The 27,427-nt window shown below is 39.5% G+C and overlaps 1 protein-coding gene across 2 annotated transcripts in view; it reads left to right on the plus strand.

Moving 5' to 3' along the window:
* SEMA6B (semaphorin 6B) overlaps positions 1-27,427 on the plus strand; it is a 1,264,941-nt gene that overhangs the window by 996,507 nt on the left and 241,007 nt on the right. For both annotated transcript variants that reach the window (XM_044053908.1, XM_044053909.1), the window contains exon 8: positions 5,414-5,504. In XM_044053908.1, the coding sequence (XP_043909843.1) occupies positions 5,414-5,504 (91 nt within the window). The remainder of the gene's footprint in view (positions 1-5,413; positions 5,505-27,427) is intronic.

The raw sequence follows: 27,427 nt of genomic DNA on the forward strand, positions 1-27,427 counted from the left end.
TGCCCAACTTGCAGATGCCATATCCCATTACAACACTTATTTAAACTGGCACAACAGGTTTAAAATTAGATGCCACATCTAATTTGGATTCCGTAAGCATGGCAAAGAGCCATAAACTACAGGCGCCTGCGAATTCAGCTGTTCACCTCACAGTTCTCCACACAGACACACAGATCAGTGTTTTATAGCCAGCTCTTGAAGCCTTTGGGGAAGCTTAGTGGCCTTACTCAAATAACTAATGCTTCTCTGTCACTTATGCTTTTTTTAGCACCTTGATGTTTAGAAATCATTTGTTTTTGCTTTCCCTAAAATGGTTAGAAAATAAGTTGTGTATTGCAGACTGCAGTTTCAAACCCAGCGTGTTTTCAATGAATCAAATCCCAAGAGTCATAGACTTGCCTTATGATTCTATGCAGTCTGAAACATTTTTTGATTTTAGTCATCCAAGCTTGCACTGAGACCCCCAACAGCACCAGTCTTATAAAAAATTTCACTAAAAGTGACACCTTTCATCATAATTTACTAAAACTTTTTTGCAGAAAATGTAACATAAAAATAAAAAGTTATTAGATTGAGGAAAATGAGTCATGCAGCTATCAATGGGGTTTAACTACAGCGAAGTCATTCACATAACTATATGGCAACCAGCTTGCCCTTCACATTAAGTAAGGCCATCATCTCATGCTTTGTAAGTCTTGCAGTACTTTGTTTCCTTTTCCCTCACAGTGCTTTGTACTGTCCATTCTTTTAGTATATTTTCATCATTCTTCCTTCTATAAATCCGCCCCCTTCTGGACTCAAGCTCATTCATTCCCCAGGATGACCTCAGATCCTCTAAGATGAGAACCATCCTGCGAGGGCATTATCTTTACAGACATCAGGGAGCTTGCATTCTCATTGGCATCCCAACAACTGACATTGGGTGTGTCCTAACTCATCTCCCCTCCCCTCATTGCTGATGTGGGTGTATTCATTGTCTGTGCCCAACAAGCTAGAAATGCAAACTTATTCACACCTATAGGCAAAGGTTACCATTACTGGCTTGGATGGTCTGCCACACACCCCCATTCACCTTCACTCTCCAGTATGAGTTCTGTCTTTTCTAGAGGAGTGGTCATGGCCAGAGTCACTAACTCTCCTCTTCCAGGTTGATTATGCCCACTTTCCTCCACCTTCTCTATCAAGAACCTGGACCAGTAATCAAACTCTGGTCCTCTGGGCTGCAGTCAGGATGTTATCACTTTACAGTACCAAAGAAGCTCATATTATCCTTTTTTGCGTATTTTCTTTTTTAGAATACAAAGTATTTGGATATTAAATCCATGATAGCTTGTGGTAAGAAGCAATTATAGAGGCTTAGTTCAGTTATTTAATAATGCTTGTAGCCTTAAACATGTCTAACATTATGAAGAAAGTCAGTAAATCTAAGAGGAGCACAGAGTAGCAGAGTTAACTCTGAAGGTAAAAATCATAGTGCTTGCCTAAATCATAGCAGCTAAGAGGTACATCATAATTCAAATGTATATCTGTTCAAGCTTTATTTTTGTCTTCAAATATCACCTTTTGTTTGCATGTTTTTACTTGGTGTTTTTAATACCTTTCACACTTGTACTTTATTTTATTTATTATTGTTTGTTATGCACTGGTTCATGGAGATTTCTCCACGGGACTCCACTGTAAGTGGACATTTGCCAATTTGGCTATTTTGGCAAAATGTATAAATATATAACTCTTAAACTACTTTGTTGTATTAAAAGCAAACACAATAATACTTTCAAATAAGATAATAGAAAATCTTGTTATACTCTCGTAGACTGCTCAGGAAAATGCATTTTAATTTCAAATGTCAGACGAAAAACAAAACGAAAACAAAGAAATTCTCTGCAGTGTGGAGACAGAAGGCTGCTGTGTGTTCATAGAGCCTAAACATTGCAGTCTTAGTCCTACAAAGATGTTTACCCTTGAATTCACTATGAAGTAGCTGCGTTTACCCCCTGGGCTACATCTTATTATGGCTAAGGAAAACTATCACACCTGGAGTTCCCCGCAAATTGAGTTTTAGTAACCAGTCAATAACCATACTAGCAATAACATCAACATTTTTTCACCACATTTTTACATGCTCTGTATTTGGGTAATCATTTCCTACAGAATTAACCCAATGAGTTACAGAGTTCATCATTTCACAAGAAGGTTTGGCAATTCAAAGAGTCTGATTCATAGGTTAAAAATCATCTTCTCTCCCATGTGTCTACTAAAGTAAGTCAGTGACTGCAGGTGTTTCATGCTGATGAGGTCTGAGTGATTCTACTGTCCTGTTTAACTATCCCGCTCTTCATAGTTTCATAGTTTCATAGTTTAGTACTAGGCTATCTGCCCTGGGGCATTTGCAAGCCTAGCCCTAGAGATGTGGCTTTCGCCACCCCATGTAGTGGTACTAAGGTGTATAGGATAAATTTAGAATACTCTGCCTTTGTCTAGTAGTGACGCATTGAAGACCCCCCTTACTTATTAAAATTAGTTTACTGTGCCTCGGTTAAGTACCGACACAGGGGTGAGGAGTGGGATGGAAATATGGCACAGGGTTAACTCCGAGGCTCCAGGTTTTGGAACAGAGGATGCATGGCCCAGATATCAAATTAATTATGGGTCTACCTGTTTGACAGATAATTTGGCTTGCACTTACAACACACTAATCCACACCTGCTAGATGCAGTCACCACCACTATTTTCAGTGATTGCTTATTGTACACGTATCTTCTATCTGATGTTTCCTTCTATGTTCTTCATGAGGATGTTAACATACTCTTCATGCTCTGGGACACCGTGCTACAGTCCCCTGCCTTCCTACGATACCCTGTCTCATTCCCACTACACAAATACTCCAGCATATTTTGTACTGCGGTCGCCGGCTGTGACTATGGGGTACACTGATGCCTTCAAACCATCCTCAAATGAACCACTAAATCACATTACTGAATAGAGGACTGACCTGTTCTAACTTTTTTTCCCGTGTTTGTTTTTCACTTCTTTACCTTACAATATAAATTCAGTACCAGGATTTCTGGAAGTATCTTTACATCCTTAAAAATGCCATTGAGCTTGCAGGAGCAATTTTGCCTTCCATGGAAGGGCATTCACAGTGCCAAGTTATCCCGCTTTCTCATACTAGAGAGGAACAACATGTCTAAAGACAGTTACCAAAATGCAGTAATGATTGCAACTGTAAGGGGCAGTCTACCTTTTTGGTGTCTGGTAGAAGCTGTAGTTGAAAAATTAATTATGGGTCTACCTGTTTGATAGATAATTTGGCTTGCACTTACAACACACTAATCCACACCTGCTAGATGCAGTCACCACCACAATTTTCAGTGATCGCTTATTGTACACGTATCTTCTACAATGTGCCATCTTGGTAGTACAGGTCACATCTAGGTAAGCTCCAGTGGATAAGTACACTTACCAGACTATCAAGTAAATATCAGCAAAAACATTTTCTCCTAAAATCATATTAATTCTGGATAGTAATTCCTTGAGTTTCAAACCCCATTTTTTTATTGACATGTTGTTGATCATGTGTGATTACTGTGCTATTACATCTGAATCATGTCCAGAAAGGGTTACTTATAAGCAGCTTAATTAGAAAACTGCCAGATTAGATGAATTAAAAAAGGTCATCTGCTGTGACTCACATTTGTATTGAAGCAGACAGTATTAGCAGATTGCAGAGCAACTTTCTTGGCTGCTGTCTTCCATCTGTTCGCACCTGCTGCTCATCGTGGTGCTGGAATGTTGGTGGTACCTGAACATTTGCCTTTCTGTTCAGTCAAATCGTGCAATGTAGGTGAAGTAGCAACATCCAGTATGTTTCTTTCTCCTTGCTGTGGCTTTTGGCTTCTCACAGTCCCTTGATTACATATCTGCAAACTGTCACATCACAGGATGTTCTTGGCACTGCAAACTGAACAGTGGGCCAGTGGAGATGTTGATATCTGGGCCATGCATCCTCTGTTCCAAAACCTGGAGCCTCCGAGTTAACCCTGTGCCATATTTCCATCCCACTCTTTGTAGGCAAGAGCAAACCTTATTATCACTGTCATTCTGAATGTTGCTCCAAAATGAAGATGATAAGATCACTAATTAAGCACGAATGCCGTGGATGCAATCGCTGATGAAACACACCCTGTGTGAAACCTCAGCCATTCTTTGTATAAGTACAAGTCTTGTAAGTGACCCATATTTTTTCTGTTTCAAAACAAGCTGCCACATTCAGGGTTGTGATTAACTCAGCGGTGCGTGCTGTAACACAGCTGAAAGGATGGCACGTTGTAATATGTCATCAGAGTATGGGATGTAGAGTGAAATAAACTGAGCTATGTGAAGAGTCAAGTAAGAAACACAAGCAGCATGCGGTCTAACAGTTTCAATGAAATTGCAGTCATATTACTTTGAACAAGGTTTTCTTAAATGAAAAATCAACAGACAGATCATCTGTGAAATAACTGTAATCAGTTTCAGATCAAAGTGACAGTTTTCCAGCTTAACAAAAATGTGATTTTCTCAAAGCCATCAAGTCACACATTTCTTGTTGTGGGACACTGCACGACGTGGAAAAACATAGTTCTTGCTTTGCGATTTGCTCTTTTAATTTCCTGGCTTTCAGCCAATGGAAAATGTCACTAATGCTTCTTTAAGCAGTCAGCAAGGTGAATAATGAACAGAGATGGTAACTTGGATGGGGATATGCTGTAGTTTGTGTCCCAGTCTGGGAGGTCACTGCTGGTACAGAGCAGGCATTTCCAGCAATGAAGCGCTAGTATTCGTCCCTAATAGTCATTGTTTGCAGCATTCTCTAACAGAAGATACTTTTCCCGCAATATAAGTCTCATATATATCTGCCTTGAATTCCATCCCTTTAATTGTCCACTAAAACCTGTATTGCCTGCTTTTTCCCCCACTCATTACCTCATTTGTATATTTCTCTGCAGTAAGTGCTTATGTGTCTATGTTATTTTACAGTGAAGCCTTCAAAAACTGCATTGGGAATTCCTGCATGTAACCTTTACTTACTAGCTCCTTACCTGCAACAGAACAATGCCTGTAGCATGTTGTTATTTGGAGAGTCACATTTGCACCTTTTGTGCTGTGGAAAAGGTTGCTTGGGACTCCCAGCTGTTCCTAGCAATCAGGGGGGGGGGGGGGCATAGTAACTCAACATAGTTGACCCAAGATCATTCACTACATGCTGCTTCCCTAAAAGTATTTTTACCTCTGGCCATACATGAGAGACGCTATCATTTTATGAAAAGCTCAGCTCCCAGGTGGTGTAAAGACGGTAACACAATGTACTTAACTCTGTAATCTCAGTATGTACCCGAAGTGTTCAGTTAACTCGTCCTTTGTTTGGTTACAGCTGGATACCCTCGAACCTATTGGGGACAGCATCAGTGGGATGGCACGATGTCCGTATGAACCGAAGCATGCCAATGTGGCACTCTTTACAGGTATGCTTTATTTCTATGTAATATTCAGTAGTGTTAGACGGTATGTTCAAGCACATGCATACGCACGCATTTGTGCATATTTGTGTGTTTATTTACTTGGGGGTCTAGTGCTAGGTATGCATCTTGTATGATAGGGGTATCGAATGAATTTCAAGAAGAGTGACAAATCGCAAGTCATGAAATGTATTCGCTACTTCTCTAGTACAAGATATTATGGTTCTCTAACGCACAACTTTTGAATCGCTGTTTTCTACTGATTTCAGAGGATTGCAGAAGGTGTGTTAGGTGTAAGTTTAGCAGGACTTTAGGTGGTTGCTGATTTTTTTTTTTGAAAGGGGTGATGAATGAGTAGTTAAATTTAGTTGTTTCCTGTAGCTTCCAGTTTTTTGTCTAATCATTTTCTGTAATGTCACTTAATTTTTGTTATATTTGCGCAATGTCATAGCATTCATTAAAAAAGTACTAGTGCTTTATAAAGCAAATATCCACACTGTGTAAAATGTATAACCAATGTTGTGTATTGATGGACACAAGAGTCCAGGCCACAGGGGATACCAAGTTAACATCTGACCTTATTTTGTGATGTGAGTACATCAGCAATGGATATTGTATAAGCAACTAGGTTACCTGACATAAAGATTTTGAGTGATTTAGGAGAGAAATTTCTCCAGAGAGTACTTGTAGAAGAATGGAGAGAAGGGCATATCACAGATGACAGGAGAATTAAGTATTCTAGTGCCAGTATACAAAAAAAAAGGGGGGCATTCACAACTGTGAACAGTACAGATGATTCATACCCCTGTCACACTGTATGAAAGTACTGAGCAAGGTAATTAAAAAAGGATATTAGGAGAAAAAAAAAGTAAGATGGGAGATGAGTTTGAATACAGATCAGGATGCTGCACAATCGACTAGGTGTTTGCAGTGAGACAAATAGCTGAGAAGGAGCTAGAGATGAGGAAGTAGTTCAAATGAGCATGCCTAGACTTGCCGAAAGTATATGACAAGGTGTCAAGAAAGCTGATTTGGGCAGTCCTGCAATGGTCCAAACTCTCAGATCCATTGATAGAATTAGTGCAGGCTATGTACAAGAGCCTAGAGACACAAGTCCAAACAGTGTTTGGACTCACAGAGAGGTTTCCAGTGGGAGTGGCTGTGCCCCAGGGTTTAGCTGTGAGCCCACTCCTGTTCATACTGGCAATGGACTACATTAGCAACCAGGTTGGTGGGAACAGCCCAAAAAGCTGCTGTATCCAGTCAATATGGTTTGCTACTGAAGGTTCCAGATCATCTTCATGTGGCAAGTGAGCAGATGCTTCCCGTTCCACATGTTTCTCCTTAGTTTGAGGACTCATTATTCCATCGTGCTGCAATGTTAGCTTGGTTGGATTTTCTACACTAAATCCTTCACTTCGCAGGTAATCCGTAACTTCAGTTGCTATTTTGTTAACTTCTGCATTACTAATCCTCTTTTCTGCTTCCCCTTTTGTTTTCTTATTTTTGGTATTGTGAAAATTTCCCGTCTGGATGCCTTATTAAATCTCTTTTTCTTTCCCATGTCCGTATTCTTTCTTCAGATATCTCCTGCTCCGCCTGTTTCTCTTTACTTTGAGGATTCATTATACATTCTAGCTCTGGCATAACCTGTGTTAGACTTTCTACAGTAAATCCTTCACTTCATGGGTATTCCATAACTTCAGCTACTATTTGTTTAACTTCTACGTTACTAATCTTCTGTTCTACATTTCCCCCCTTTGTGATCTTATTTTTTGTATTGTGAAATTTTCCATATCTGGGTGTCTTTGCCTGCATTTCTCTTTAAATATCTTTGGAGCTGCTTTTTTGTATTGATTAGTTTGGCTTTCTCCTTTGCATAACTATTGCACCATATCAGCTCTCTCTTTCTTTCCCATGTCCATGTTTCTTTTTCATACCTTTCAAAAATCTCTAAGTTTCGTTTTATATATTTTCGCACTTCGTCTGTTGCTTCTTTTTGCATGTGGCCCAAAGTTTCTTTGTCTCTGTAATGTTTTTCATGGATCCGTTGTATTAATGAAAACAAATCTGTATTTGAAGCTTTTGACAGGTTTTCTTGTGCAAGTATCTTTCTTTCCTCTAATTTCTTGCTTAATTTTTTTGAATATCGTCGATCTGGAAATTCTGGACTTCTTGTATAATCATAACAATACTGTAGCAAAAGCAGCACGCTTTGAACCACAGCACAAATCCAACAGAAAAAAACACTGGCAGTAACACAGAAAGAAGTTTAATCCACAGATTCTCCAGATACAGACAAAACGTACGTCAACCACAAGTTTTTTTGTTTTTTTTCTGTTGGATAATCATAACAATACTTAATCTCTTCCTTATCCTCAATAGTCTACGCTATCATCTCTATGACTCTATTTTGGCCTGTCAGTTTTTTGTAGACTACTACTTCCTTCTACAACTGGGGGGCCATCCTTCCCCTGATCTTGGCCTTACCCATATCTGGACTCCAACAGATAGTTGTTCTTTGCACCATCTCTTCAAAATTCTTGTAAAAAATGTGGGGATCCACACTGGAAAATCTAGGTTGTTTCAGTACAATGGCAATGCTACACTCATCACTCCATTAGTTCTATTAAAATCCATTTAGAAATAAAACAACCTGATTAGAACTAGCTTGAGGAAAGCAAGCTACTGCCGATCACCTCCAAAGTAAAAGCCCCCCATTTTCTAAATAAATATCTTCACCTTAAGTAGTTCCAAAATATTTAATATCATCTCTGCCAGGAGGTAACAACTGAAGTGGTTGTGACCACATAAATTACCTTATTTTTGGATGACTTTTTTTTTTTTTATTTACATGCTGAGTCATTTTTTTGCGTTCCACTTCTCTTGGGAAAGGGTCATGGTTGTAGCAAGTCTGACAAAAACTAGCTTTTCCATAGTCACAGGTTCTAGCCCTTCTTGGGGAATCTCCAGGCAATTTTGTGCCTTCTCAGAGATGCAAAACTTCCAGCATGTTCTGGATCTTCCATGGAGCCTCTGTTAACTGGGATGTAAAAACTCAACTACAAGTCACCCAGTGGGAGGGAGCATCTTCGTAAGATAATTGAACACCCCCCCCCCTTTATTTGGCTTCTATGTCATCCAAATAGCAGTGGTTTTACACCAGATGTTTTACCCTATCATGAGAGTAAACCTAGGTGTACAGCAAAGAAGCTTCATTTCTCATGCTTTCCAACGCTTGCACTTATGAACTCCTTCTTTTCGGCAATAGCCAGTGTTTGACTGTCAGTGAGAATGGTAACAAAGATTGACTGGTAAGCTGATAAGTTTGTCGGAGAACTCCTCACCACCACCACCACCACCGCATAATTACTTACTGCCTGCAGATTTCAGCCGATACTTCAGTCTGCTTATCCTTTTTAGAGTTTCCTTTACCCCACTGTACCCTGAGGTATGTAAACTTTCACTAAATGCAGCTGCACCCCACCATCACCACACACACATGTAAAGTAAACAGCCCACTCTTTTCCAAGGAGAGAACCCCCATGGGTTCTGATCTGGAGTGGCTAATAACTGTCTCAGCTGTTTTACACAAAGTAATGTTTTGCTCAAATGTATATCAGAGGTCATAGTTATGCAAGAATAAAGACATCAACTGCAAAGAATGCACATAATCTCTAGATTCCCTTCTATCTTTGGCTGCATTTTGATATTTTGTATTGGCAAATCATGAGACAGTGGCGACACTGCTCACCCTTGACAGACCCAGCACCCACTTTGAATGAATTTTACTTAATGCCAAGAACATAAACATTATTCTCACTACACTGCATTTATAAAAACATGGAAGAGCATGCAGCAGCTTCCCTTGTACCCTATATTTTTACCGAATCTCATAGAGTACATGTCAGGATATGTAATTGTAATTCTTGTCCAAGTTCAGAAAACAACAACAGACTAGATTAGCAAACTCCCATGACTTCATACTGTACTGCACAAAACCAAAAAGTTAGCCTACCCTTCATTAGACTAGACAGAATCCATGTTGTTACTTCTGAATCCAAGGTTCATCTTTCAAATGGAGCTCATTTCAGGCACTTTGGAACAGTTTTTTTCTTCCAGGGAGAAGGAGGCCCATGATCAACCTGTAACTGCATAGCTCACAACAAAGCAGGTAGTCTTTACTGAAGTCAGCAGGCAAACTGGTATGTTTTATAAGATCAGGAAATTGCTCAGAACTCAGTCTAAGTTGAAGGTAGTTCATCACACACTCATCCTTTGAATTCTTTATAATGGTATTTCACTGATGAAATCCCAGAAAAGATTTCTTGACTGTTTTTCTGTCACCTACCACTGAGTGATACAATACTTTGCCATAACATACCAGTGCACCTCCTTGACCACACTGTTTTGTTCAGTGTTGATGTATAACTTATATCTACACACTTTGCAATGACCCACAACCTTCCCTATAAGGAAATGGACAATTGGTTAAAAGTGTAGTCATCTGAGCCTCTCCCCAGGCAGTTAGGATAATCTAACAGCTTCAAGATTTCTGTTTCTAGCACCCTTGTAAATCTTGGGGCAGTTGTGTATTAAACCATGTTGGTGAAACTTGCCTGAGTATACGGGCTTCAAGATTTTCAATTATTCCTGCTTTGATAAACTGGTAGCCTTAGATAAGGTTGAGTCAAATTCCTCATAGCTCCTACGTGGGGGAGGGAGGACTTATTTAATGTAACATTTTCCAGCATCCCATAGTCATGGGGAAGTGAGTTGTAGTTTTTTTTTTGAAATGCCTGACCATGTCTTTCACACCCTACAGTCCACAACTGTCAAATAAGTGACCTAGTCTTCAGCGATATCATCTCAAGTAAACCAGAATTAAATTTTGCTACAAAGTCAGTCGCATTCTCTGTTCAAGGATGACTTTGCCAAACAACTTGTAATTCTACCTTAAAACTTGTGGCGTCACGTATCAAACTCTCTTTGATTCTGGATCCTCATTAGTAATAAATTCAGATTGCTGCCTTTATAACCACTGATATTAACTTCACTACAGACAAAGTAGGGGGCCGTGGTAAGAGCAATGTGCTGCCCACAGTATCAGAAGGCTGTCTGCAAGGAAATTTGCAAAGCTAATAACAGCCAGCATCTAAAGCTGCACACCTCAAAGGGATTTTGCCTTTAATCTGTATGGGTAAACAAGTTCTATTAACAAATCAGCAGAAATAAAGGCCTTAAAGAAATCCCAAAACAACAAGGTTTGTTCATTTTAAAGGAGTACATTCTTATAAGAGAGTACCCTTTGTAATAAAAGCTGTCAATAATTGTTTATCCTTGATGGCTGTCAAACATACGATCAAGGCTCCCTTTGTCTGAAACTGACCCAGTTACTCTCTCATGTTCGTGTATCATAGCACCGTCTAACATAAAGGTGAAACATGCTACTCTTCAATAAGAAAAGAGGTACTTTGTCTTAGACAGGTTGCCCCAATAGTCTTTCAGATAACTGCATATGACATAATTTTACTTGTTGCTGTATTCATAATCAAATAATTTCTCAAATTGTATTTTATTTTTATTTATTTATTACATTTAACTGGGTAATGTCCGACTAGGCAAGAAGCCCATTTTCAGTGGAGACCCGGGGAGAAAAACTCCAAAGAAAATTATATACAAATTATCAAATTATATATAAAGTATTTAAAAGGAAAAAAAACTACAATTTGGTAGAAATATTTCAACACCAACAAGTTTTCAATACAGTAAAATACAACAGCAACAAAGAAAATTATATACAAATTATCAATTTATATACAAAGTATTTAAAAGGAAAAAAAACTACATTTTGGTAGAAATATTTCAACAGCAACAAGTTTTCAATACAGTAAAATACAACAACAAAGTTTCAGTGCAGTAAAATACATAGCAGTAGCGTAAAGAAATTAACAGAAAAAAACATTTGCAGTTCAGCAAAGTTAAAAAATACCAGTGGTCATGATACAGTCTGTTAGATGATAGGTAGTAAAGGTTTATTAGGTGCTGTAGAGATAATAGGTTAGTATGTTTGAAATTAACCTGGTGATGTGCAAGGACAGGTCTGGTGAGTGCTGAGGTATTCTTTTAGTTGTAGCTTGAAAGCATGCCTGTCTGGATTGTTTGCTATGTGTTGGAGTAATAGGTTCCAGGTTCTGGCAATTTCGTCTGAGTAGAGAAAGTCTCCTTAGTGAATGTGGGATTTAGTAACCTTTAAGTTTAGTTTGTCTGAATATCTGAGTGACCTAAGATTGGTGTTAGGTTGGACTAAGTCAGTAAGAGTAGGGCAGTTGTTTGGTTTGTAGATGATGCTAGGGGCAATATTAGCTGATTGAGAGATAGTAGACTGGGCAGATCAAGACAGTCTAATTGGTGTAGGGCAGTGAAGTGATGTGTTCTGTGGGTTAGATTGGTGGCAAACTTAGTTATTTTGTTGTAGCAAGACTCTAGGTTGTTCAGGTCAGACTTTGGCAGCTTGGTAAAGATTTGAGAGCAATGTAGAAGGGTGGATAGTAGGTGGGTTCTGGTTATAGATAGTCTTGCATTATTGGTAAGGAATGTTTTAATTCTGTGGAAACAGATAAGTTTGATGTGGACTTTTTTAATTGTTAGTGATATGTGTTTATCGAATTCAAGGTGGTCGTCTATTGTTATGTACAGAAGCTTAGTATGAGTGACTGGTTCAATTATTGTACCATTTTATGAGTGAATAGTGAGGGGGGTTGGTTAGGGCAGCCACGGAGGTGCAGTGGTTAGCATTGTCGCCTCACAGCAAGAGGTTCTCCGGTTCGATCCTCAGCTGGGGTGCCTTCTGTGCGGAGTCTGCATGTCCTCCCTGTGGTTGCGTGGGTTTCCTCTGGGTGCTCCGGTTTCCTCCCACATCCCAAAGACATGCTGCAGGTGGATTGGATACTCTAAATTAGCCCTAGGTGTGAGTGCGTGTGTGTGCCTTCTGTGGAAGGTTGGGCGCCAGGCTGGCAACTCGACACTGTAAAACTCCACTGCCAATCATGAGCATGCAGGTGATCCGCTGTGGCGACCCATAACTGGGAAAAAGCTGAAAGAAAAAGAAGAAGAAGTGAGGGGGGTTGGTTGTTTTGTTACCAAAGATCATTAGCTTTGTTTTATTTGGATTTAGTATTAGATAATGGGTGGTGAGATAGTTTTCTATGTCTTGGAGAGATTTTTGTGTTTTTTCTAGAAGTTTTTGATATGAGGAGGCTGAGCAGATTAGAAAGGTATCATCAGCGTATTGAATGATAGATGCTAGTTTAGAAGCAGTGCTAAAGTCATTGGTAAATATGATGAAGAGTACATGACCAAGGATGGATCCCTGGGGTACATCTACTGAAACAGGTAGTAGTGGGGAGAGTTTATTTTTCCATTTGGTGGTTTGCTGTCTATTTGAAAGGTAGTTATGAAACCAAGTCAGGGATGTTATTACTGAGGTTGTCTGCAGCCAGTTTGTTTAGGAGTAGTTGATGTTATACTGTATCAAATGCTTTGGACATATCCAAGAAGATTGTTGAGTCTAGATGGTCTTTGTTTTTGAGAAGGTTAACAATATTAGTGAAGTTAATAAGGACTGTTTTGGTACTATGCTTTGGCCAGAAACCATGTTGGGAGCTAGACAAGAGGTTATTTTTGAAGAAGTGATGAAAAAGTTGTTGATGAATAGCTTTTTCTAGGATTTTGGCTAGGGGGAGAGGATGGCAACAGGTCAGTAGTTGGAGAGGTCTGTGGAGGAACCAACTTTGTGTAGGGGATGATGTGTGATGTTTAACAGAGAACTGGTACGTATTTCTCAGTAATGGAGATATTCATTAGTATAGATGTTGGGTAGGAGATGGAGCTAGCAGCTAGCTTTAGAAACTCATTGGGGAGCTTGATTGGCTGCAGGACTGCTGGGTTTTAACTTTGGAAGTAGTTTTTATTATGTGACCGGTTTGATATTGAAGGAGTTAGGGTCGATACTGGTAGAGGTGGGTATTTTTAGGGGAGAGTTGGATTGTTGCTTAAGAGGATAGTTATAGTATCAGTAAAGTAAGTATTGAATTGTGATGCAATACAATCAGTGGTGTTTCTGGTAGATGATGTGCATGTGGAGGATTTTCCTGGTTTGAGGAGTTGATTAATGCATTTCCAGAATTTTTAGGGATTATTTTGTTTGACCCGCAGTGGTGGTGCTGCAGTAGCGTTGTCGCCTCACAATTAGACGTTTACCGTTCGATTCTCAGTAAGACCGTCTTCTGTGTGGCGACATGCGTGAATGGGCATTCCTTCATTGAAGGTTGTGCATTAGGCCCGGCAAGCCAGCACGTAAAAATCTACTGCCAATCATTAGCGGACCGGAGTTCCGCTGTGGCAACCCCTAAGTCGAAAAGCCGAAAGACACAACAACATTTTGATGTCTTTTTTGGCAAGACAGGAAATATGTTTTTTTATCTGTAGTGAGTTGCTTCTTGGCTTCATTATGAAGTTATTTGTAGGAGGTGAGAAAGTTTTTTGTTTTTGGTGCTTTGGTATTTAAACTAGGCTTTATCTCTTTTTTTAAGGAGTTGTTAAGTATTTTTTTATTAACCAAGAGAGTTGTTTAGTTTTTACCCAAATTTTCCTAATGGGAACTAAGTTATTTAATAATTGTTGGTATTTTAATGGTAAACAGTCACATTGCTAAAGTAGTAAGTTGAATGTAGTGAGGGAGAAGTTTTTTGAGCTTATATTTTTAAATCTTACTAGGCGACCTAAACACTGACGGGTTTTCCTGTACCTCTAATAACCCCACTGACCATATCAATCTTTTCAGTTTTTCCCAACTTATCCAAAAACCCACTAGAGTTGACAAAAAAATCCCATAAACAATCTATTCTAGATTGGACGTTAGTCAACTGCCCCAAACAAAACTATCGGACAGCTTGCCTCCCAGATGGTCTTAGTTATCACCTCCAAACATTCCTCTTGCAATAACGAAGCAACCTAGCCAAACCCATAGTCTTTAGACAAGTCAGAGACTACTGTAAATTAAACATACAAGAACTAAACAGTATTCTAAAACATAGTGACTGGAAACCACTGAAAACTCTTGACTTAGACCTGGCCGTTAACTACTTTAACAGTATTCTCACTAATGTCCTTGACAGAGTAGCACCCATTAGGAAAGTTAGAGCCAAGGCAAACTATGCTCCATGGCTAACCAGGGACACTAAAGCCCTACCAAAATCTAGAGACAAGGCTTGGAAAATCTGGAAAAAGGACAATACTACCCTTGCCAGGCAAAACTATCTACAACTTAGGAATCAGGCAAAAAGACAAACCAAACTTGACCAAATTACTTCCTAAATATCCAAAACAGACATTCAAATGATCCCCCAAAATTTTGGCATGCCATCAACTCCCTTCTAAAACCAGGAAAAACTACCACTCCCACTCCTAACTCAAACAACAATAATAAAGACATTCCCTCCCAATTTAACCACCACTTTACAGAATCGATACTAACACTTTCCTCCCAGTTATCCAAGAATAAGCCCCACATATAACCCAACAATATGCCCTGATAATATCCCATCCTTCACTCTCTCACCCATTCCTACCACCACAATTAAAAACTCCTCCTAAAACTGAAACCCACCACCCTGGCTGCTGACAATCTACCAGCCAACTTCCTAAAAATAGCAGCCAAATCCTTATCCTATCCTATTTCCATTCTTATCAACCGCTTGATCCAAGAAACATACGTCCCTCAACTATGGAAGGTACCATATATTATTCCACTGCATAAAGGCGGAAACTCTTACGAATACTCAAATTATTGCCCCATTGCCATCTTATTCCCTTTATCTAAAATACTCGAAAAATGCATACATTCCCAGGTAATGAAATTCCTAAACACAAATAATCTCCTCTCCTCCACACAGTATGGCTTCCAGCAACACCATAGCACAATAACTGCTCTGCATTCTTTCACCAATCTTATTAATCAACAATGAAATAAAAACAACTTTGCATCTGCAATATTTTTAGACCACTCAAATGTATTTGATATGGTCTCACATCCCTTACTACTAGAGACCCTGGCCTCTCTATCCTTTGCCCCTTCCACGTTAGCCTGGTTTAAAAGCTATCTCTCAGGTAGGCAGCAATCTGTCCAATGGCAAGGTGTTCTATCCCCCTCACTCCCAACTACCATCGGAGTCCCACAAGGCTCAATATTAGGTCCACTTCTGTTCTCCATATTTACCAAAAATCTCCATTCATCCACACAGCATGCGTCACTTATACAATACGCCAACGATTCCATTCTTATCTGTTCTGCTCTATCACTAGCCACTCTACAAAAACTCACCCAGGAATTCTTTAGCTCTGTGGAAAGATGGATTACTGAGCTCCACCTTATCCTAAGCCCTAACAAAACCAAACTGCTACTTTTCACCCCCAACAAAACCATATCTACCCCCCTATCTTTCAATATCTTCTCCAAAATGGCCCTATGATCTCTCCCTCTGATCATACAAAATTCCTAGGCATCGAAATTGATAAAAACTTACTCTTCGATGTCCACATCTCACAAACTATTACAAAGGTAAAAAAATGGGAACATTGTATAGACACAGGAATTTCCTCACTAGTCAAGCACAGATCACCCTTGTCCAAACTCACCTCCTGTCCATGCTACTGTATGCCTCACCAATTCTGACCATTCTAAGAAAACTTGACCTTGTGAAATTTGAGTTGTGCTACAATAAAATCACCAAATTTGCGAATAACTCCACCATTAGAATCCACCACTGCCAAGCTCTGAGGGAACTGCAGTGGCTACTACTTCCTCAGCTAATAAACTATCACCAGCTAGTCACCAGCTAGTCATTGCCTGCAAGGTTGTAAGACAACCTGAAAAAAAACCTGCAGTAGGGCCAACTTCTTACACAGTATAGTACAAACCGTCCCCTTCGCTCCTCTGACAACCCCCTTCTCAGTATCACAAGGGCCAACAATACAGTAGGAAAACATCTGTTCTCTCACACCATAGCTAAAAATTGGAATAGAGTTGTTTAGTTTTTACCCAAATTTTCTAGTAATAGGAACTAAGTTATTTAATAATTGTTGGTATTTTAATGAGTAAGCAGTAATTATTGCTAGAAATAGTAAGTTGGAATGTAGTGAGGGAGAAGTTTTTTGAGCTTATATTTTTAAGAAATCTTACTAGGCGACCTCAACTTCAGCGGGTTTTCCTGTACCTCCTAATAACCCACTGACCATATCAAATACTTTTCCAGTTTTTCCCCAGCTTATCCAAAAAACCCACTAGAGTTGACAAAAAATCCATAAACAATCTATTCTAGATTGGACGTTAGTCAACTACCCCCAAACTTAAAACTGTCGGACAGCTTGCCTCCCAGATGGTCTTAGTTATCACCTCCAAACATTCCTCTTGCAATAGAAAGCAACCTAGCCAAACCCGGGTCTTTAGACAAGTCAGAGACTACTGTAAATTAAACATACAAGAACTAAACAGTATTCTAAAACATAGTGACTGAAACCACTGAAAACTCTTGACTTAGACCTGGCTTGGTAACTACTTTAACGAGTATTCTCACTAATGTCCTTGACAGAGTAGCACCCATTAGGAAAGTTAGAGCCAAGGCAAACTATGCTCCATGGCTAACTTCAAGGGACACTAAAGCCCTACCAAAATCTAGAGACAAGGCTTGGAAAATCTGGAAAAGGACAATACTACACTTGCCAGGCAAAACTATATCTACAACTTAGGAATCAGGCAAAAGACAAACCAAACTTGACCAAATTACTTCCTAAATATCCAAAACAGACATTCAAATGATCCCCCAAAATTTTGGCATGCCATCAACTCCCTTCTAAAACCAGGAAAAACTACCACTCCCACTCCTAACTCAAACAACAATAATAAAGACATTCCCTCCCAATTTAACCACCACTTTATAGAATCGATACTAACACTTTCCTCCCAGTTATCCAAGAATAAGCCCCACATATAACCCAACAATATGTCCTGATAATATCCATCCTTCACTCTCTCACCCATTCCTACCACCACAATTAAAAACTCCTCCTAAAACTGAAACCCACCACCCTGGCTGCTGACAATCCTACCACGTGACTTCCTAAAATAGCAGCCAAATCCTTATCCTATCCTATTTCCATTCTTATCAACCGCTTGATCCAAGAAACATCGTCCCTCAACTATGGAAGGTACCATATATTATTCCACTGCATAAAGGTAGGAAACTCTTCTGAATACTCAAATTATTGCCCCATTGCCATCTTATTCCCTTTATCTAAAATGCTTGAAAAATGCATACATTCCCGGGTAATGAAATTCCTAAACACAAATAATCTCCTCTCCTCCACACAGTATAGCTTAGCAACACCATAGCTACAACAACTGCTCTGCATTCTTTCACCAATCTTATTAATCAACAATGAAATAAAAACAACTTTGCATCTGCAATATTTTGAACCACTCAAATGTATTTGATATGGTCTCACATCCTACTACTAGAGGCCCTGGCTTCCCTATCCTTTGCCCCTTCCACTTTAGCCTTTTTTAAAAGCTTTCAGGTAGGCAGCAATCTGTCCAATGGCAACGTGTTCTATCTCCCTCACTCCCAACTACCAATAGCGTTCCACAAAGCTCAATATTAGGTGCACTTCTGTTCTCCATATTTACCAACAATCTCCACTCATCCACACAGCATCGTCACTTATACAATATTATGATTCCACTCTTATCTGTTCTGCTCTATCACTAGCCACTCTACAAAAACTCACCTAGGAATTCTTTAGCTCTGTGGAAAGATGGATTACTCAGCTCCTCCTTATCCTACGCCCTAACAAAACCAAACTGCTACTTTTCACCCCCAACAAAACCATATCTACCCCCCTATCCTTCAATATCTCCTCCAAAGTGGCCCTATGATCTCTCCCTCTGATCATACAAAATTCCTAGGCATCGAAATTGATAAAAACTTACTCTTCGATGTCCACATCTCTGAAACTATTACAAAGGTAAAAAAATGGGAACATTGTATAGACACAGGAATTTCCTCACTAGTCAAGCACAGATCACCCTTGTCCAAACTCACCTCCTGTCCATGCTACTGTATGCCTCACCAATTCTGACCATTCTAAGAAAACTTGACCTTGTGAAATTTGAGTTGTGCTACAATAAAATCACCAAATTTGTGAATAACTCCACCATTAGAATCCACCACTGCCAAGCTCTGAGGAAACTGCAGTGGCTACTACTTCCTCAGCTAATAAACTATCACCAGCTAGTCATTGCCTACAAGGTTGTAAGACAACCTGAAAAAAACCCTGCAGTAGGCCAACTTCTTACATAGTATAGTACAAACCGTCCCCTTCGCTCCTCTGACAACCCCCTCCTCAGTATCACAAGGGCCAACAATACAGTAGGAAAACGTCTGTTCTCTCACACCATAGCTAAAAATTGGAATAATCCCTACTACTCTGATTAAAGCCTCTACTTCTACTCTCTTTAAAAACTCATTTAGGTTACACCTGTTGAAGAAATGGCTCTGCCCATGTATCACTTAACTCCTTTCCTTTCTCCCACTCTATATACCTTACTGCCTAATTTCACCTATTGTATTGCTTTGTACAGTCTAGGCTACTAGTCTACTGTCTGAAACTGTATACCTATCGAATTATTAATTATGCCTAACTCTCCTATATCTATGTATATGCTGTTACCTCATACAGTAGTATGCTGTACATTTTTTCATATTGTGTAATTTTTATATTGTTAAAACTTTTTACTTACTGTGGAGTTTTTCTCCCCGGGACTCCTCTGAAAATGGGCCTGTGCCCAGTCGGACCATCCCGGTCAACAAATGTAAAATAAATAAAATAAATAAATGTTATGTTGTTGGGGGAGTGAAATTTTTTCTTGATAAAGAAAGTTGGTCAGTGATCACTAAATGAGTCGGGTACATAGCCTGCTTGATAACATAGGTCAGGTTTGTTAGTGATGATCCAATCTAATATTAATTCCTTTGTCGATATAGGTAGGATAGTTAATGGTTTGGGAAACATTGTAGAGACTGATAAAGTTGGTTGGATTGTTGGATGTGCATGCAAGCCAGTCTAGGTTGAAATCACCAAGTATTATTGTTTCTTGGTGGAAGTTAGATGAAGCCCACCATAGGAGGCTTTCAGTGGTAGCTAGGTTCTGTCCAGGGGGGAAGGTATGTAGCAGTAATTATTATTGATTTTATGGGAATTGATGACTAGTTTTGTGGTTAGTGTTTCAGAGTTGGGGGTATCGGGGGATGAATAGTTTACAAGATTAAGGTGATTTTTGTACAAGATTGCTAAGCCACCACCATGCTTTTTCAGCCTATCATGTCTGATCAGACTATAGCCATTGGTTAGTATTGTTTCATCTTTTATGTGTGGTTTTAACCATGTCTTGGTTATGATAACTATGTCATGTGAGTATAGGGTTACGGCAGCATGGAATTCACTTACTTTGTAATACTTCTAAGGCTGAAGTTGATTATGAGTAGATCGGAGTTATTTTTCTTTGGTAGTGGGGGTTGGGTGAGGTGTCTGAGTGGGAAATAGTTGGGTTAGAAGTGGAAGGGAGGATTGGAGACTGGGTCTGTGGATAGTTTTGGACCCTGGGTTAGGGTGGATGTCTAATAGCAGTCTGGTTTGAGTTAGCGAGTGAAGCAGAAGGAGCTTGAGTTTGGTTATTTGTCTGTGGTAGGTGAAGAGAGATGACTGGGGGTATTGGCTGGGCTATATTTAATGGTAAAGAGAAGTAAGTTAGAGTGATGGTATATTTGTGGGGAGATTTAAATATATGAGGTGGACTGGTTATGATTTAGTATTAGTGGGAGGGTAGGAGAATGTTACTTTGTGATGTGATGCTTTTCAAAGGAAGTAGTATAGTGAGTTAAGAATACTATAGATGGTATTAGCATGACTATGGAAGATGGTGTAATTAGAAGCATGGTGTAACAAGTTTAGGGGGTACTAGAAGTTTTAATTATTTGAGAAGGAATTAGCGATTTGTTGTATGAGGTGACTGAAGGTAATTAGGGGTGGGAATATTAATAGTAGGTGGTTTACTATATGTAGGGTTTAGGTTAACTGATTTGAAATTTGTTAATGCAATGGTCAGGTGGGTCTAGGGGTGTGGAGTAGATAAGTACACATTAGAGGAGAGTGGGGGTGGGTGGGAATGAGATTAGGGTAGGGAGCGCAGTGAGCCTGAGTGGAGTGGGCTAGCACCAGGTCTCAAACATGCACGCTATTGCGGAAAAAAACAATTACCCTCCCAAGTAGAAAAACTGGATGCAACAGTTATAGTGGGAGCTCTGTTTGGGTAAGGTTAAGCAGTAATAGCAGCTGACCACTAGCTTCCTTGTAGTGATTTAAATAATATTTTATTTGGCAGAACAGTGTATGATTTTGCTTAAGACCAGTGGTGCTGGGGTGTGTGGGAGTTAAAGAGAGAAAAAGCTAAGGAAAAAGTGAAAAAGATATATTTGTAGAGGGGGCTGTACTAGACAGAAAGCTAGGCAGATAGAGCTAAGGGCTAATTACAAAGCTAAAGGATGGTTGTAAAAAATGAGGTCTATTGGACTGCTGGTATCCCTTGCAGTGAGTGAAAACTCTACTGAATTAGAATCTAAATTGTAAGTATAATTACAATATTCAGGTAACCTAATAAACACTTACTTTATCTGATTGTAATGTATTTAGGTAAACTTTGAGAGCCGCAAGACCAGAATCACAGCAGAAGTGTTGCAGCTCACAGAACAACAGTGAGTAAAGCCATGGGGAAGTGATTGGAGAGGTTTACCTGACTTTAATGTATTTAGGTAAACTTTGAAAGCCCCAGGACCGGAATCACGACAAAGGTGTTGCAGCTCACAGAACAGTGGTGAGTGAAGCTGTGGGGAAGTGGTTGGAGGTGTTTAGCTGACTGTAATGTATTTAGGTAAACTGGAATCACAGCAGAAATGTTGCAGCTCACATAATAATGGTGAGTGAACCTGTGGGGAGGTGGTTGGAGGGGTTGATGGGGAATGCTACAGATGGGGACTCTCAGCAGCAGGAATTACATTTTTAAAAAATGTATAATCATTCAGCTATGCAGGAAGATAATAGAGTTCTTAAAATGGAGGACATAGCAGCATTGCTAATAGGGTATGGCCAACTACTACTTGTAGCACATTGGTCAAGCTTTAAAAAAAAATGCTAACAGCTCTTAACCTGACTTCTCTTCTCTGAGACAGAATGACAAGATTTACAAGGGAGCTAGAAGCAGAAATTTGGAAAATGGACTTCATATGAAGGCTAGCACGGACACAGTTTCCATTAACATCACAGATAAAATTTGAAGTAATGTAGAAAAAGGACTCCTCACTGGAGTCTTCTCCTTTTATTGACTAAATGGCCAATACAGCAGACTTTTAAATTTTGCTTAGTAAGTTAACCAGCCTGGGTGTTCCACTATATCCTTACAAGTTTTCAGGAAAACTGTAAATAAAATGGAAAATATATCTTGTCAAAGGCTGCAAATTCACATGCCCCCTCTAAATATGATATTTTGTTTCCTTTATTCTTTGCTGTCTTTATGAATGCTTGTGGAAACATAGTGGCCTATCCAAGCACATCCGATATGTGGATGACAGTGCCTGATAGCTTCAACCCAAACAGCAGGTGAAGGAAATACACAATTTTAGAAAGGATTTCCATGACTAGTGATATGGCTCTGTAGAACTAATTTGATTCTCACTGGAAGCAAAACCAGATTGTCTTGTCTGACAGAAGAGCCTTGCAATGTGATCACTTTGGACTTACATCAGTCACTTCTGCTTTCTGAGGTTGTTCCATTACAAAATTACACTGGATTCCATGTCAGCCTGTTTATGGTCCAGCATCATGTACAATTGATAAACAGCATGAAAAATACAGTCTACACTGCAGAATAAAATGCTTAATTAAGTAAAATGTAAGGCAGGAGACAGGTCATTCTTTAGCCAAGGCTACTGTCTGGTGGCATTTTAATGCCTCAACCCACCTCAATCTTTCCTTAAATAAATACACTTACAGCAAAGTATCTCTGTTTGCTGTTGTCAAACTCACAGCTCATTTTGATTTGCTGTTGCACCTTACATGCATGATACTTACATACATGATACTTATATACATGTTACTTTGCCTAGTGCCTCGTAAAAATTTTACAGGACTAATCTGCAGGTACAGTCTTTCTGGAGAATGCAGGTCAGATAAAAAACAGCTTCTGAAAGTGTCACACACAGTACAAATTAGTTAATGTGGCCATCCAGTACCTCATTTTAAACGGTGGCATTCACTTCCCTGAATGTTTGTGACCACTATACTCTTATTTGGGTCATCTTCATAGCCATGTCATTTAAAGGCCAGCACCTGTTCTAACCATGGCATTACTTAATTTTCTCAAAGATATTTTTATCACGAAAGGATGTTATGCAACACTCAAACTATGGGGTTATGGCCTCTAATCCTTTAGATTTAACAATAAACACTGACTTTTTAAAAGACTTGCTCAGAGTCGCACATTAAACAGGAAGAATGAAACCCTGTAAACCTGACTACAGGAAGCAGGTCATTAAGAGCACAACACCTTAAACCTCTGCACTACCTGCCAGACCTTCGTTAACTTCATATTCTAATAAATCATTGTGGATTACAGTCAATAGTGCCAGTTATTAGAGTTTCATAGTTCCGGCTCATAAAATGCATGATGCAACACCTGTTCTTCTGTTAACTTTTCAAATGAATTAGGGATTTCTGGCACTTAAGGTTCTATGGTGTTAACAAACTGCTTTTGTCATTCAAAAGTACACGGTTTGAACCTTTCAACCTCTGTTGGCCTGTTGTGTGTGAATTTGAGCAAGTCACTCAGAGTACTACTGGGCCGGGGCAGACTGGACATCTGGCAATTCTGGTGAATGCTAGAAGGGCCAGTGCCAAAATGGGCTGGTGGACTGGTGATCTTCAAAATTGTATGTGTAAAAAATCTATCTTTTTTGGCTCCTGACTATTTTAAAAACAGTCCAGATTGGGAAGACCGCAGGCATCAATGAAGATGCCCGGAAGTCATTGCAATTTTAACCTCAGGAAATAGGATGCTGACTAGACTGTGAAGTCAGCAGACTGTCGCATAATCGGAGTACATGCGTGACGTGGCTACTGATTAGTCCTTTTATTCTTGCGTTCTCTTCTTGTGCTTTAGTTGCAAGGGAGAAAGCGAGAGAGTGGAGAGGCAAGCAATAAGCGACCAAAGAAGAGAAAATCAGTGATCTGAATGATTTAGTGTTTAAACTTTAAGGTAAGTTCTCAGGTTTCTTTTCCTAGCAGGGCCAACCAGATCATTTCTGCATTTTTTTTCCTGGCAGGTTCAAGCAGATAGTTTCTCTATTTTTTTTTTCTTGGCAGGGCCAACCAGATATTTTCTGCAGTTTTTTTCCTGGCAGGTTCAAGCAGATAGTTTCTCTATTTTTTTTTTCTTGGCAGGGCCAACCAGATATTTTCTGCAGTTTTTTTCTGGTAGGGTCAGCCAGATGCTTTCTGTATTTATTTATTTTTTTGTGGCAGTGTCGACCAGATAATTTCTGTATTTAATTACTTCCTGGTAGGGTCAACCAGATATTTGTTAAATCTCGGTGCAGTCTCCTATATAAATTATCTTTCTGACATCCTGAGCCTGTACGCTGGCAAGGTCAACCAGAAAGTAAAAGGTTAGTGAAAATGGGTTGGTGGTTCTGAGTCTAAACTGTGTCCCAGTCTGCCCCTGCTACTGGGTTTGTCCAGGTGGTATACCTGGTTAACAAATAGATAAAAAGTAACATTACCATGTGGGCCTTTCTTCACCCATTATTTTTGATTTTGTCCAGAATTCTTGACCAAAGAAGTTTCAGTGTAGTTTGGCCTATTCCTCAAAAAATGTGTGACGTTCTGGCAAATAATTGTGGACTGCAGTTATGAAATGACAGGCATGTGATCCTACTTTTGTGTCTGTGTCTTTGATTCGTGGTATCAGAAGGTGAGAGGGTAACAGGGAGTTGCTATGAGTTCCACTGTATGGTTCTGACAACACAAGCTGAGATGTACATCTGGCCCATCGTTCATGAATTTCTCCATTTACTTAATCTGAAGCAGATATCTGAGGTGTAAAGTCATACAGGTGGCAGGCTGCAATTGATTGTGTGTGTGTGTGTGTGTGTGTGTGTGTGTGTGTGTGTGTGTGTGTGTGTGTGTGTGTGTGTGTGTGTGTGTGTGTGTGTGTGTGTGTGTGTCTCTGTGCGTGTGTGTGTGTGTGTGTGTGTGTGTGTGTGTGTGTGTGTGTGTGTGTGTGTGTGTGTGTGTCTGTGTGTCTGTGTGTCTGTGTGTGTGTCCTGCATCCCACAGTTACTATGGTGTTAAAGGAAGGAGTCTATTGTAGTTAACAAGAACTTCATCATATGAACCATGTTCTTGGAATGTGATCCTTGCTGTCTTTGTGTTGTTTATCATTTTGCTGTGAACAAACTGGACAGCATGAAGTCTACAAGTTTAATGTTAATATTTTAAATATGAATATATTTTTAATTTAGCTTGTTTTTTTTTTACAGGCACATGGGTGTGAAATGGATTGTTTGGCCTCAACACTCTGTCTGGTACTTAATGCTGCTGAGTAAAGCTATGAGTTGTTAATGAGCATCTCCTGTAGTGCAAGGTTTGATTCCCCTCAACCTTGTCTGTTATCTGACCCTAACAAAGTCACTTCACCAGACAGTGTTCCTGGGCTGTCCCTGAAAAGGGACACTTGCATCCAGTGAACTCTGCCAAGCTGTTACCAAATGCATTACATATTTGTCTTTTGAATTCCCTATACTTTCACATATCTGCTAGTCATCACTTCACAATATGCAGTTTGATGTATGTATCCCAGCATGGCTGTTATAGTTTAATGCATTGTCAAATGCATTTTCAATAAATGCGAGTTCCAAGGGAAGAGATGTTTACTATTGCTCACGCTACGTCTCTTCGAATGTGAGGATGTCTTTTCTTGTTTTCGTTTTCTTTAACAAGTGGCTGTCAGTGTTCTTGCTGTAAAATGTGAAATAAAGGTTTAAAATTAAATCCAAATCTCTGTGATCATTTTAAAAATAAAAAGGAAGCCAGTATAGACACTTCTAGGTTTGAACAGTGTTTTATGCTAATTGGGGGGTGACATCCAAGTAATTGGATATTGGTGTAGCTATGGGGGGGGGGGGGTCCATTAACCTGCATAGGCCCTCATTTGACCCTGATCAAGCTTTGCCTAGAAGTATGTGTGAATAATTTAGCTGCCATATTTGATACTTTATAGCATGTTAATTTGCAATCTTACTAGCAGGAAACATTTATGCTGACATTTCAAATACAGATAATACACTGAACTACAACAGTTATGCTTAAGTTTGATGTAGTTTTTATTACAAATGTTTGTAGTAGAAATGAACACCACTGGTTTCACATTTCCTCTCACCACTTGTTTATCTATATTTCCTGTTATACTGTAATTCCATGGTGCCATGTATAGCTTAGAGCTTTTCTTCTCACATCTCATCATTAAAGGGAAGCTGCCCATCTAGACCTGTCCGGCCATCAAAGTGTTATAAAAAAATCTCTCCCTGATCCTCCGGGCAAACCACATACAATGTATATCCTGACTGCTCTTTCCTTAGCACCACAGTGATAATCTCTTGGTACAGATGTAACCACCTGCTGCAAAGATAATCTGTCACAAACATGACGTCCTGCTGCAGAGATACTCTTTACTAAAAAGATAACCTGTTACAGAAGTAACCTCCTGCTGCAGAGATAAAGTCTTGCTCTTTTTGAGTTCATATTTCCATGTCTGTAATTTCTGGCAGGCTTCTGCTTCTCTGAGACTCTCATGGACTACTCAGCAGTGCTTCTGGCTTGCCCTGATGGAGTAGTGATGACTCTGGGCAGTTTCCATATGAAAGGTATAGTCTGCTAGATATTTTCCTTCAAAGATGTTTTTAGATCTTAAAGTAGGCACAAGAAAGCACCTAATCTGTATTTCAGAGAAGGGAAGCGGTCACATTTTACAGAGAATGTGTATTATGTCTGCTTGTCCTTTATGACATGATGCCAAAAAAACATTTCATTTTCTTATATTTCAGAATGAAGGGAATCCAGACCCAACACATTTTAAATGTTTTCATTTCACAGGTTTGGGGACAAAAGCACTGAGCTAAATATAGTCGACTGCAATGTACTCACATTGCAAAAATGTGACACAGGCCCTGGCAATGTGGAAATTCTAGCACTTCTGTCTCTACAAGTGTAGCAGTCTTACAAGCCTCTCCTAAAGTAAGAAATTGAACTGTGTGGTCTCTTCCAAGCACTTCCCTTCTGGCTTTATGCTGTCATCCATCAGTGACCTCTGTACAGAAAATGTATTCATTAAGCCACCCTAAGTGTTGTTCAGTACTTGCAAAGGGCTCTGTACCTCTCACCTGTATTACTTCCATTCTTTCGCTAGCTGGTAAATGAGATAGCTGCACAAAATAATCCACTGTTCAAACATCTTTATGTCATCATAAAGCAGTTTTTTTGGCTTTACAAACTATTAGGGAACATTCTACCTGGATGTGCATTTGCTTTGAACAAATTCCTTAGTGGAGTTAAATGGTAGTTAAAAGCGAAATGACACTATAAGAGCCGGCAACTTTAAAAATAAAACAATAATATTTAATAAACGTTAGCGCTTTCAGCGAAGATAGTACTCCGCCTTCATCAGACAAAACGTTTTTGTCTGATGAAGGCGGAGTACTATCTTC

The sequence above is a fragment of the Protopterus annectens genome, chromosome 13.part0 (assembly GCF_019279795.1).
Source record: "Protopterus annectens isolate FY-2018-M chromosome 13.part0, PAN1.0, whole genome shotgun sequence".
In the NCBI taxonomy this organism is placed as follows: Eukaryota; Metazoa; Chordata; order Ceratodontiformes; family Protopteridae; genus Protopterus; species Protopterus annectens.